General features: G+C 35.9%; 1 protein-coding gene across 1 annotated transcript in view; it reads left to right on the top strand.

Moving 5' to 3' along the window:
- LOC112996225 (DNA excision repair protein ERCC-5) overlaps window positions 1–14365 on the top strand; it is a 32641-nt gene that overhangs the window by 971 nt on the left and 17305 nt on the right. The window contains exons 2-11 of the mRNA XM_064504214.1: window positions 963–1461; window positions 2966–3092; window positions 3938–4033; window positions 4120–4224; window positions 6024–6118; window positions 7430–7562; window positions 9726–9797; window positions 10649–10732; window positions 12586–12682; window positions 13486–13735. Of these exons, the coding sequence (XP_064360284.1) occupies window positions 963–1461; window positions 2966–3092; window positions 3938–4033; window positions 4120–4224; window positions 6024–6118; window positions 7430–7562; window positions 9726–9797; window positions 10649–10732; window positions 12586–12682; window positions 13486–13735 (1558 nt within the window). The remainder of the gene's footprint in view (window positions 1–962; window positions 1462–2965; window positions 3093–3937; window positions 4034–4119; window positions 4225–6023; window positions 6119–7429; window positions 7563–9725; window positions 9798–10648; window positions 10733–12585; window positions 12683–13485; window positions 13736–14365) is intronic.

The raw sequence follows: 14365 nt of genomic DNA, 5'->3' as shown, positions 1-14365 counted from the left end.
GTGTTTACTTACGAAACGTGTTTCTGTAAGAGGAAGGTTACTGCACTGTCAGTTAAGTTCAGAAGACAGCATTGCAGGAGTCTGCTCTCCAGTAAAACTTTGCGCAGTGTTTTCCGTCTGTGGAAGTGTCTTTGCACCACAGAAGTACAAACTGCTGAAATGACAGATACTATCAGCTTGCTTAAAAAAAAAAAGTTAAAAGCAGTTCAGCACATGTGCTTCTAAATCTATTTCTGGTAATTCTTAGCTACTGTAAACAAAACCTGACACTTCCTGCCATTCCAAAGAACGGGAGGCGTGCAAAAATAAAAGAGAACCCTTAAAACCATACAAGGAGAGCAGTGAAAGAAATTGAGTCAAATGTTGTCAATTCATAATAAACAGAGATTATAGTTACCATCATTTTCTGCAAGTTTGAACTTCACTGGCACCAAAAATAGGCAGGATTTTTCAGTTATGTGACCTTAAGTTGCTGTCTCTGTAATTTGTTAATTTGCATAAATTATTTTATGCTCCACATATGTAAGGTATTCTGACTGTGAAGGAGTAGAAGTGGTCAACCACAATTATGTAAGTGTAGGGAAATTATTTTTTTTAAATCCTATACTGATTTAAAAACGTAATTTCACACGATGTCATCGTCATAGTATCAGCATAGGATGTGGTGTTGGCATTTCATAAATAATGAAAAGTTTCATTTTTAGAAGTCTAGAGATGCTTGGGGAAAAAATGTGTAGCAGTGTGTGCAGTGATATATCTTGAAGGGTATTTCAGCTTTTATGGGATGTAATTTCACAAATAAGCTTTGTATATATTTGTATGTTGATTATCAGCTGAGGCACCTGTACTAACTTTTCTTCTTTTTTTTTTCAGGTACCTCATCAATAGCTTGCAATGACGTAGACTGTGTTGTAACTACGATTTAAATACATATATTCTTAGCTGTATAATACTTTTTTCAGTATCATTCAATGCCTAACATTTCAGAAGATGAAAAGGAGAATGGTTCTGGAAACAATGGAAACACTGAAAACAGACCTGGGAAAGAATCCTCAGAAGCTTCTCTTCATGATCCTGTAAAGCCATACTGCATGTCAGATGCCTCCACTGCATCACTGGTTTCTAGGGGAGGTGGGCATTATCCATGGGGATGTCCTGTGACTCATACAAGAGAGAAATTTTATACAATCTGCTCAGACTATGCTTTTTTAAACAGAGTAACATCTATTTGTAAAAGCCCAAGTGCTTCAGTTAGTGCCTGCCTGTCAGGCAGTGCTGCCTTAAATGTTGGTAATAACACACCTAGCTTAATCGGCATCCAAACAGGTGTTTCAGACATAATCTATAGTGAAGATGCTAACTTAGAAGGTTTGTCTAGCAGTCTTGGAAAGCTTCCACTGGCATGGGAAATTGACAAATCAGAATTCAACAGCATGACCCCAAATCTGAAGAACAAAGCAGGTAAGATGCTGAACATTTGGGGCTGTGATAGAGAAAGGTTTCATGTTTAGAACTTGTTGTGGAGGGGGAGAATCAGCACTTTCATCTCTCAGTGAAGTGCTGTAGGAGAGCCTGTAAGTCATTTCTCACAACAGAAGGATCTTGCTGATAGGAAGGGAGTGGGTGAAGAAGGAGGAGTGAAAGTCGAATGTAGCTAGCTAGGTAAGCGGCTCTAAAACAAGGCTGGCTTTTACTTAACTGTGTGTGTGCTTTTTGGCATTGTTTGTGGTTTGCTTTTCTATTAATAGGTAAAAAATTGCTGATGCACTGGGTTCTATTAAGTACAGATTTATGATTTGCAGAAATATTACAAGGTTCTTCAGAGATGGAAGAACAATCTCTATTTTGCACTTAAAGAAGAGCTGGACTTTATTTATGATAAGTAAACGGAATCATTACAGTTATCTAAGAAAGCAGTTGTTTTCTGTAATGAAACTGTGTATATTTTGTTTTGTTGTACATATATGATGTTAGGGAACCCATTTCTTTAGAACTGTTTCCCTTACTGCCTCCTGAAGTCTTTCTCTACATAGTCACAGATTTCAGCTGTGAATCAAGCATTTGCACACACGTGTCTTTCTTTGTCCTATAATCCCTCTGCTTATCTAGAGCTGCTTGCAGCTATTTCATAGTGTGTTGGTTACCTAGTCAGATTGCTGTTTTGTCTACCTTATTGTGAAAACAGTTTAGCAAAACTTAAATATTTTTTGGCTAATTCCATTGTCTCTTTACATGTACGTGTAATGTCCTTAAATAAAAATAAGAAACAATGAGAACATCTTACGGGGATGTCAATTTTGCTAAAATATATGCAATATATTTCATTTGGGTATGATGGCTTCAAAATGGGACAGAAATACCCCTGCTCTGATGTGTGTGGCTGAACTATTTTAATTTTTCCACTGCCTCAGTGGTTTACAAAAAGGAAAAGACCTTGTGGGTATATTATTCTTAGTGAATTTGCATAGCAGTTTCCATCAGAAAGTGTAGCTGGCTGTGCAGCTTGGCCATGAAAACCGAATATTTAATTATATTTCCCCATGTATTTAATATTATGTGATAGGAAGTTTATGTTGGTGATTGCTTCCTACTCCCCCAGTGGGACAGCATTATGTTAGCTGTGTATGATTTTTCAGAGAACCTGTTTCTAGGATGGCTGATTTAACTTGTTAGAAAGTAATCAGGTTGACTGTCCCATCCAAACAGCTGGGCAGGTGATTATTACTTCTGCTCAGGAAAAACAAGACACTGTTTAGGTGGTTAGTGAGTGCTTTACAAACCTGTTGACAATCTTGATTGCTTATTTAAGCTTTTTCTTCAATTAATGTTTAGTCCCAGTTTGCATTTAATGACACAGCTATTATCTGTATTTGAGATGCATGCTATTAATAAAAATTTTCAAAGAGAAAGATTCAAAGAGGAAGGTAAACCAGCAATTAATTTGCTTCTGAAATCTGTTTTGCAGGCAACATGAAGAAACAAGTAACAAAGAAAAAATCTTTAGACAAAAAAAGCAAACAATACAGGGAGTGTCCTCAGCGTTCTGCTCTTGAAGAGGTGAAGGAGAGAAAAGTGTTGGACCTCCGGAGATGGTAGTATTTATGACCTGTGTTTAAGATTATCCCCATATAGTCTGTTGGTAAACACTGTTGCTGATTATCTTATTTAAAGCTTCTTAATAATGTCTTTAATATTTTTTAGTAGAAATACTGTGTGGGGTATGAGATTTAGTCTTTATACGTTTAACATACTTTCCACAGGATGGTGAGAATAACAGCTTCCCTCCCATATGTTAAAATACTAAAAGTGTTTTGCTTTCTAAACAGTTTTCCCTTTCAATAAGGAAACAAGTTATGTGGGGATTTGCTGCTAATAAAATGCAAGTTCACGAGCGTGGTCAGGCAAAAAAATAACCTTGCATGTAATTGTCTTACTTGCGGTTTTTCTTTTGGTTTGGAAATATTTGAGCAAAATTTATCAGTTCTATCCAACCTATGAATGTGTATCATATGGACTTAGTTCACTAAGTTCACTTTATTTAGTGAATTCATCCAATTCTAACTTACTGTATTTCTGTGACATCAGGAAATTAGAGTCCTGGGAACCTGTGGCCCAGAATCACATTCATTAGTAAATTGGTAGAGATGCAATTTACTAAAAGCTCGTGTGTTAAAAGAGACTGGCTGAAACTGTGTATTATATTAGTATGCAGTCATTCTTCCTACAAGATCATTGGTACAGAACTTTCTAGGGGCTGTTAAAAATTTGATGGTGACTCATTTGTATGAAATAAGGTTGTAGTGTCTGACAAATTTGAAGGAATTGGGTTAATATACTTGCTCCAAATTTTTAAAAAATAATGTACAAAAATACTTCAGGATGCTCACATGGCTAAATCAAGAATGCTTACTGACTTGATTTTTTTCTTTTTAAATAGGTATTGTGTTAGCCGACCACAGTACAAGACTTCTTGTGGAATTTCATCCTTAGTGTCTTGCTGGAATTTTTTATATAGTACACTGGGGGCTGGAAGGTAAGTCACACTTAGACCACTTTACCTCCAGAGAGTCTAAAATATGTTTTTAATTACATTATCAAACAAAATTATTGTTTTTTCAGCTTGCCACCTATTACTCAAGAGGAAGCTTTGCATATACTGGGCTTTCAACCACCATTCGAGGAGATTAGATTTGGTCCTTTCACTGGAAATACAACTTTGATGAGGTATGTCTGGTATTCTTGATGCAGCTAAAGTGTTAATATGTGCAAAAATAACATGATAAAGCTGAGAGAATCTCTAAAAATGCAGTAGTATTGGTTTGTTAGGAAAAAAGAAAAGGGATGTGGCTGATGCAAATTGGTCATGTAAGTTTTCCGAGTAATGAAGAATATCTGGTGCTCTGACAGAGTCCAAAGGAACTTTTCAAAAAGAGCACTAGCCATTTGGTATGGTACTATGTTGGTACACAAATCATGAGAACATGAAATTATATTTGATTTTTGGTTCAGTTTGACTAGTGGCAGTGTAATATTCTATTGAATGCAAACACTGTCTTGATTAGGAGAAGTTTTTTACAGTCATTCACCTGTCTTCAAAAGCCATGTTAAATGCTTGATAATTTCATTAAATTAGCCTGTAAAGGCATTTCATATAACAGTAGCTCTATGTAAAAATTTGTTTTAGAATTGAAAATGAGATTGAGTGTTCCCTGTACCTTTACCACAAAAGACTTCTTCAGGGTGGGGCAGGGAAGGGAAGTGGGACTGGAGTCACAAAAGAATTTAAACTTTAAAGTTCCCTTTAACTTCTGTTCTGCTGCTCCCTGGTCTTGAGAAGTTAGGCCTAAAATCTGTGTCCTTTTTTGTTTTACTAACCTCATAAAGAATTTTAGAATTAAACAGGGCCAGAAGCATATTTTGATAGTGCTGAGCATCTTGACAGGGCTTTAATGTGTTACATGTCTGTGAGATTAAAAAATATTGCAGTCTTTTGCCTGTTCCATCAGTAGCATCTTACCTAGTTAGTATATTTGGAAGGTAATGTATATGGTTTGGCACAGCATATGGGTGCCGGATTAGAAAATGTGGCAGCAATCTGTTCTTAAATAATAGTATATTAGCTAGATTGTTGAAGGCAGTCATGAAAATTTCCTTCTCTGCCTTGAAAGACTGATCTTATTTTGTATCTCTTTGGAGTATGTCAGGGTACAGTAACGCTTTCAGAAGCAGCTGATAGAATAGTCTGTCTCCTTACAGTAACAGTCTATAGAGCAGAAAGTAAAACCTGAAATTCTTCTTTTTCCCCCTGTGAGTGTGTTATGCACTACACTAGTTATCCGCTTTTCCCCACCCCCCTCTCTCTGCCCAGTCATTTTTTAAGTACTTGTCAGACTGGAAAACAGCAGGGCTGAGAGTCGTATCCATCCTAAGATAGCTTTATAATTGAGGTGCTATCTTGAGAGATGTGAATTTGAATCTTCTAGTGCAGAAAAAGGCAGTGAACATCTGAGACCAGTTGTTACTTATTGCTGCTGTGAAGAGTTCTGGTATTGGCATACAATTGTGAATTGTGTGTGTTGAAAGCCAAACGTGGTATACAGGCAGTCTCACTAAAGAGTCCTGCCTGCTAATAGCTGTCTTAGAAGGTTTTCTTTGGGTAGCATGCAAACCATGTTTAAAGTTCAGCACTTCAGAAACTGAGCGTTTTTCTGAAAGTTAGATGGGACTGGACTGAATACAATAGGATGAATGTTTTCACATCTTGCCCTTTGGTTATTATGCACAGATTTATGCCAGATCTGGAAAAACAAGATGGAGGAGAAAGCTTTAAATATTTATATAGCTTTCTAGGAGATGTTATGTTTTATTTGTATTACGGTAGCATGGTCATCTGAGATCTGTATGCCTGTGGTGGGTACTTGGCACCACATTGAGACTTCTTTCCTAAATTGTCAAGGAGTGGGAGAATAGAATTGCACTTACTAATTTTTGAGATACTACAATCTTTAAGCTTATTGTTTCAGATGGTTTAGGCAAATAAATGATCACTTCCATATAAAAGGATGTTCATATGTTCTGTATAAGCCTCATGGGAAGAACAAGACAGCTGGAGAAACTGGTAAGTAGCTAATCCTAAAGCATTCGTCTTCCAATATGTAAACTGGAAAAGTCCTATAATGTGTAAGATTTGACAGAACAGATTATGTAAATAGTCCTTATATTTGCAGTTTCAGATAAGGTATCAAATAGCTCCAAATTGCCGGGTTTTTTTATTTTACTTTTTCTCTTATTTTACTAAAACTTTCATTTATACTTTTAATAAAATATATTCTGGGCTGTGGAGTTGCTGTGAAAGAGCTGGACTTTTAAGGTATCCAGGAGGATTCTGCATTTCCACTTTTGTGTTGGTATCCCTGTTTGCTTTAATACACAAGGGAAGAGCATATTTCTATTTCTGAATTTTTTGCACAGCTTTCTAAAATGATGAATATACAGCATCCAAGCTACTAAATTAATACCTTTATTAAATGTTTCTGCCTTTTAAATATGCAGTTTTGAAATTAGTCAATTTCTCCTTCATGCCTGGCTGTAGCTAGCATCTATCTCTAAAAGTTAGGTGATTACTCCGAATTAGCTACTGAAGCTACTTTTTTCCATTGTGTATACTTTAAGTGTGCTAACTAAAGAAAAACTGTATTTTTGTATACAGATTATTAGTCTTTGAGGTAGTCTGGGTAATTATTTTCAGACTGGAAGGGTAATTTGAAAGGACTGGACTACTGACAAGTTATGGGGAATTTTTTAAAGTGGGAACCTGAGCAAACTGCTCTTTGCTGTCGAACTGTTGTATGTTCAGGCATCTTTTTTTTGTCCTTAGTATCCCATTTGAGAATTCTTTCATGTTTCAGTGCTTTTTCTACTCTTTTTCTGAAACTGACCACTGTAGTTGTTACGGAATATGGTGTGGCCGTATTTGGGAGGTGTTTACAAGACTATGAAGCTTTAAGAAGCTCATGATATGAAAATGTTTGAAAACTTTCAGGAGTTCCAGTTTTATCACTGATATGTGCTACATCTGACTTGGGTCAGTGGGATTACTTTGAATTGTAGTATGTTTCCTGAGTTCAGAGATATTTTTGGTTCTTTTTGCAAGGCAAGTAATCTTTAGTATGACTTTGTTCTAAAAACAATGTATACTTTATATTGTATTTCCCTAGTATCCGCTCATGTGGCAGATGTTACCTTTTAGTACCATGCAGGAATTGGAATTTTAAGCTGCAAGTTTTAAGTGAAAACTCTATTTTGTATGTGCCTGTCAGTTTAGAAAAAAGCTTTGCAACTATTTTATGTTATCACATAGGTCTTTTCTGCTGAATGTGTAACACAGCACCAAAAGCACTTTGAACTGTAACGTGATCTTTCTTTATAGCTGCAGGGGCCCTGGCAAAGCTAACACGTGGACTGAAAGATGAATCAATGGCCTACATCTACCATTGCCAAAATCATTATTTTTGCCCAATTGGATTTGAAGCAACTCCTGTAAAAGCTAGTAAAGCATACAGGTAAGATATTGTGCTTATTTTTATTTTGGTAGAGAAAATCTACAGAGAAATTTACTGCAAGTTCATACTATTTTTCTCCCTCAACAGTATTTCAGTGCAAGTTGGAAAAGCATTTATGTCTGAGCTAGCCAAATATTACTATGTACGTCAAAAGGCTTGATTTTACAAAACTAAACACAACTTAGCCAACTGGATGAGAGAATTTAAACAGAAAATTATGAATGGTATTACATTTTTTTAAAGACATTTTAGCCAGGTGTGGAGAGGATACTTGCCTGAAGGACAAATGAAGGCAGCCTTGCTGAAAAATGAAACTATGTAGACTGAAAAAAAGCAAGGTAAATTTTTTATTTAAAAAATAAACAGAAGAAAAACAAAAAACCAACTAATTAGGTGGGAGAGTCTGTGCCCAGAGAGCTTAGGGAAAAAGGAAGTGTGTGTGTGTTTTAGGATTTTCTTGATAAATAGAAGTAAAAAGAAGCTTAGCTATTAATCCATTATGAAACGGTAATGATGAAACTTGCCATTGCAGAAATAAGTGTTTGTGTATAGTGAGAATATAGGGGATATTGCGGTACTGCAGAATGCTGGCCACATACTTTTTTGCAGTGTTTATGAAGAATGATGATAAACTGCAACTCCTGGAGTTTAAGGCTTTGAAAAATAAACAGATCTAAATAATTTGTTACCAAGAATCTTAAAAAAAACAAACAAAACCCCCCACACCCAACAACAAAACAGACGATCTGGTGAAGAGATCACTAGAATATTATTGTGTTTACCTCTTTTAATTGCTCTTGGAATGCTGGAGCACTTCGAGAAGACCAGGAGAAAGTTAATATGCCAGTGATGACTCAAATGATTTCAGGTTTTTCAGGGTGATAAACTCTGAAAGGATAAAATAATGGAATAGTTGATATGGGTTTCAGTTAAGTATGGGTTGAAAGATAGTTGGATAATAGAAGTTAGAAGACTAGATGATAATATTGATATTCATATTGGGTTTATGAAAAACATTGCATAAAAATACAAAGCTTGGTAAATTTGAAAAATTTTGAAATCTGGAGGCAGTATATCTGAGCTTTTTTTAAGGCATTTAACTTGCCACTGTCTGATATGCTGAAAGTAGTTCATGTTTTACATTGCTCACAGAATCAAATTAAACTGTTTTTTTTCTGCCTCAAAATAGTTGTAAACATAGTATGTTTTGGATGTTTCTGTTGGACTTGCTCATGGTTCAGCTGTTGGTAAACACACATTATCAATGAGCATAAGAAAACAATCTCTGACAAACTCAGAAGATACTGATTGTAGGGAATGCTAGCCAATGAAGAGAGTAGGTTGCTGATGTAAGGTGAACCTTTGCTTACCAAGCAGTCTACATTTGGCTATGTTGAAGAAGTAGTGTCAAAACAGTAATTGTGTGAAGGCAATAAAGTGTAATCATCTAAATCTACTCTGTTCCCAGTGTGAGACTGAGACGGAGGGGTCAATGAAAGCTTGCAGTATATGAACAAAAGAATACAGATGTTTTTATTAAGGTTGCATTCACTGATGTGCCATGTGAGTGAGACGAGTTTGGAAGAATATGCCCCAAATGGAAATTCAGCAGTTAAGTCTGCTTATGTTTACCAGAAGGTTAATGGCTTGCTTACTCAATCAGGTATCAAATATCTGCACAGGGAGAGGAGAGAAGTCAAGAAAACTTTTGCCGACTAGATTGGAAATGCAGTTAAAGAAATAATATGGTCCAGTGGCTGGAAACTTAAGATGCCTTATAGTTTGAATTCTCATTGTTTAGTAATGAGGGAGATCAACAATTTGAATATTTTAACAGTGGTTGAAATGAGTTCTCAGTTGCTAGTGATAGAACTTTTAAGTCAGTATTGGATTTTTTTTTCCTAAAATCAGATCTCTCCTAAAAATGTAATGTCTGGAGGTCAGATCATAAGAGCACCATGTTCCAATCTTCCAATATATGACTGGGAAAAATTGTTTAGAGTCCAGAAGCACTATTAATAGATTCTGCAGTATTTCTTACTTACCCATTTTTGTATTCTAGTTATGAGGAAGGCTTTTATTTAGAATTGAAACTTAAGTTTCAAAATAAATCAGTAGATAGGTAGCTCCTGGGTCACCCACAGACTTCCTGTATGATCTTAGGTTGCTGGATTTGGACTCGGGAGACCTGGGTTCAGTTCCTAGTTCAACCACAGACTTGCGGTGTGACCTTAGGTAAGTCAATCTGTCCTGTGTCTTGGTTTCCCATCTGCAAAATTAAATCCTGCATTATTATTTTACGGAATATTATATGGATAAAGCATTGCAAACAATAAGGCCATATACTGTCTAATCCCATAGGTAGAAAAATCTCAGTTCTTGTCACTGTTGAAACTGAAGTAGTTTTTGAAAGCTAATTATGTGCATAAGGTGGCAGAACAGGACTCTCTCATCAGTATGCCCTGATGTCTGTCATGGACCATCCTTGGGAAGGTTGCTGCAGGCTTTGTGTTTCTTGGAAGTTGTTCCCAAACTTGAATTATTATCAGCTGAGGGTTTTTTTGTTTTGTTTTTGGGTTCTTTTTTTACTTAATATGGGTTGACAAATGTTTAGGAGGAAGCTGTTCAAGTCACCAGTTGATTTCATGTAGGTTACTTTACAGCTGTTAATAACAACTGTCAGCTGGGATGTAGTTTAAGAGCAGTGAAAGGGGCTCTCTGACTGGTTCTTTTGAGGGTTCCACCCTCACAGGTCTTTCCAGAATTTTATTTCCATTGCCGCGTATATATTTAGGTTTTACATTAAGACTGTCTTTCAACAGAGTAAAATTATTTTTGATGGAGATTTTTCTTTTTCCCAAGTAATAAGCAGTAGCTTCTGTCTTGCTTCCAGGTCTTGTGAAACTAAAAGCTTCAGTGTATGCAATTGCATACATTATTTGTAGCATGGGAGCTCGTTTTTTTTTTGGCTGAGGAAACAAATTTAAATAGTATAAAATGCTAAAAAATATCATAGAATGTTAATCTTTTTTTTCTTTTTAGTATGAACAGTAAGTCTTACTAGGATTGTATCTTCTATTGAACAGAGGTCGTGTCTTGCAGCAAGAAGTGGAATACTGGATCTTAATTGGTGAGCCAAGCAGGAAACATCCAACAATACACTGTAAAAGGTAGGTTACTAGGTAAGAATTTAAAACCATGTGTGTTCTTCTAAAAACAACATGAATTTCCCTAGTAGGGACCGTGAAGTGACTTTTCAGTTCTTGCAAATGAATATACTATAGTTTTAAGAAAAACAAGTGCTCTAGTGAGAGACTTCATGTTTTGACAGCTTATTTAATTCCAGTTTAGAAACCAATAATTCTTGCAATTAATATGTTAGCACAAGGGAGTATCCAAGGCCAGATCTGCTGACCCTCTACTCTGGTTATTTGTTCTTTCACAGTAACATCAAGGCTGGCTCTAGGATTTTAGACCATGTAGCAGGACACACTGACCTATGCTGTATGTGGGCATGTATAGGCTGCTGAGAGACAAAGCAATTTCCTTTTGTGTCAGTATGATGCAGCTGACATCAGTCAGACAGAAAAGACACCTAAGTTCTCTGCAATAATGCCAGTTGGAATTTATAGGCTCTGTGAACTTTGGCTGAGTTTAGGCTGCCATTGTGGAGGTACATAGCTGTGTTCTGGGTAAGCATTGGATACTGTGCTACTCTTAGATCTCTTTGCTCAGCTGTAGGTACAGCCTGCAGTCTTTTACAATAGTAGCTTAAATGTGCATTAAAACAAAGAATTTATAACAAAATCTGAGTCAGAAGTTAATTCCTCTCCCCAGTTAATTATGGAGTGTTTTTTTTTTTTAATACATTAGGAAAAGAGCTGTTTGGGGTATGGGGGGAAAGTCAAACAACTTGTTTCCTCTTCTTTATTCTCCTAAATACTTAGAAAAATTCTCTTAAAGTACTTATCTGAGTCTTAGGTACGGGGATAGATCTGACATGCTATGAAACAGAAGTTTTTGGTCAGTCATGTGACTGTGTCAACAACAGCTGGCTGTTTTGGACTAATGAGCATTTAAGTGCAACAAAATAAAAATCGCACTATGCATGTGCTTGCTGTACTGAGAAATGGAGTACTGATATCCCACTGACAGACTTTTTCCCTGTGGTATAATGAGCTACAAACAACACAGGAAAAGCTTCCTGAATATGAAATACAAGCCTCTAATATTATTTCTGATTACAGAGAAATTTTTCCTCCCACTTCAGTTGTGCGAGGACCTAGGAGAAAGTTGTGCGTTTTAGTTTAGGTACATTTAGGCAAAATGGTCAAAGTAGAAATGTTTTTTCTGAATTTGGAGGGTGATGTTAAAAATATATGTGTGTGTATATATATATTTGGAGGTTGGAAGAACTGAAAAGGTGGTGTGTAAGCTTAAAGATGTCTTGAATGTGGGGATATATGTTTCAATTGGGCTAAAAGGAGCTATGAAACTCTGAAGAGCTGAGTGAATGGGGAATGACTGAACTGATAGCTTATTACAGAGGGGAATTAAATAGAACAGAGGAGTGAGTTATGGTCAGAGCAGCCTGGTGAAAACAGGTTTAATGGGTGAGGGGAAAAAGGGTTCAAATGAAATACTATAAAAGGGTAAGAGATGGTTAAATACAATAAAAGGTAATGTGTTTCCTTGCCTAAACACCTTGCTTCTTCCTTTTACAAAGTGGCAAATTGGTAAGGGTAAGGAGAGCTGATAGTGACTCATAGTGCTCTTACTCAATTTGGAAGCTGTTTCCCAAGAGCAGTAATGATCACTATGAATGATGTAATTAGAACTGAAGCCTTTATATCTGTTGTGTTTATATCTGACGTGTTTATATATTTATGCATTAATCTACCTTTAAATCTCTGTTAGGCTATTCAAAGCTGCAAATATATATTTATGTGTGTATGTGCATGAGTCTTAGTGGTGCTGAGGTTTTATAAATCTCGGTTGGGTTATAATATATTTTATTCTGTAGGTGGACAGATATTGTTACTGATCTAAACACTCAAAATCCAGAATACCTAGATATTCGACACCTAGAGAGAGGATTACAGCATCGAAAAACAAAGAAGGTAAGGTAAACTTTATAAGATGGGACAAAACTCTTAGAGCAAACATTCATACTTCAGCAGTGTAAGATAGCTTTACTAAAAGAAGTTTAATCTGAAGTATTGCTGAAGACAAAAGTGAAACGGGTGTACTCGTCAATTATATTTACTTGCAGGACAAGACATGATGCAGTAGTAGTCTGGTATATGCTAGGATGAACTGGGATGTCTGTGTATACAATATTTACAGTCACAATATTTAACCTTGGCTTAAAATCTAGCAGCAGCAAGGGCAGAAATAGTCTACAGGTAATAATAGACTGATCCTTTTGATGCATGAACTGCACATAAACAGGAAAGAAAGTACAGTGGAGTAGGGTCAGACAGAAAGCAATGCATGTTCTGTGGTTTTATCATCAATGCGTATAGCTTTCTTCTCTATTGATAGGGCTGGTGGGGAATTTATTTTTGATTAGCAGATTGAAAGCCTATGTAAGAGTAATAGGCTGGAGGGATGATTTCAAGTGTGGAGACTGTGTAGAAGATGAAGTCAACAAGCTGAGAAGGGACCAGAAAAGATAATTTGTGTTAAGGTGGCTGGAATAGCAGAAGATAAGTTATATTAGACCACAAAAGGTAAAAAGGGTAGCTTAAATGATGGGAAAGAATACAGTAACTGAATTAAAAACAAAAAAAACCATGGAGCAGAGTGTTTGTGGGGTTTTTTTTTGGTATTTTGTTAGCCACAAAGTCTTTATTTCAAATATCTACTTGTATTATAAATGTGCCTATGTGCATTTAACAAAGAACCTTTTTACTTTGATTAGGTTGGAGGAAATCTTCATTGCATTATTGCCTTTCAGAGACTTAACTGGCAAAGATTTGGTCCTTGGAACTTTCCATTTGGAAATGTTAGACAGGATAAACAACCCCAAATACAAGGACAGGGAATTGCCAAATCTGAGAGTGAAGACAATATCTCTAAGAAACAACATGGACGATTGGGTAGGTCTTTTAGTGCTGGTTTCCATCAAGAATCTATGTGGAAGAAATCTAATCTCCGTGAGAGGAGGAACAGTGGATATCAGAGTTACAATGATTATGATGAAAATGATTAAAATTAACTTCAGAATAAAAGAGCTCATATATTGAAGTTAGTTTTAATCAAGATATAGTAGGGATCTATTAGTCCTAGAATACATATGAATAGAAATTATGGTATAAGATACAGCTTCATAATTATTAAATATATGTGATTATATGGTTGCAGTGGATGAAATCTGATGTATAAACTGACAGATAAGCACAGATTATTGTACTTTTGTAATCAAAAGTATATATGATAGCAAAATCAATCATTTTTTTGAAATAATTGTACTATGTCCTGACCTGTGAAAACAAAAAAGCAGACTGAAGTGTAATAAAGAGACTTCATTGAAAATACTTAGTATTCAAAAGCATGAAAATTTACCATATGACTTTACAAAAAGGGTATTCTGCATATTGTATAAGGATAGAAGTAAACATTGCCTTCCTTTTTAATGCTCCATTTTATTAAGGCTGTTAGTATCCAGTAAAAAGAAAAAAATCATGTACGTTAAAAACCCTTGTGCGATTCATGAGGTGAATTAATGTTCTCAATTCAGTTCCTAGTAGACTTTTGTCGGATAATCCTATTTTGTCAAGTGGATACCAGTTACTTTTCTC

This window comes from Dromaius novaehollandiae, chromosome 1 (assembly GCF_036370855.1).
Source record: "Dromaius novaehollandiae isolate bDroNov1 chromosome 1, bDroNov1.hap1, whole genome shotgun sequence".
Lineage (NCBI taxonomy): Eukaryota > Metazoa > Chordata > Aves > Casuariiformes > Dromaiidae > Dromaius > Dromaius novaehollandiae.
This window is presented reverse-complemented; position numbering and strand designations above follow the sequence as displayed.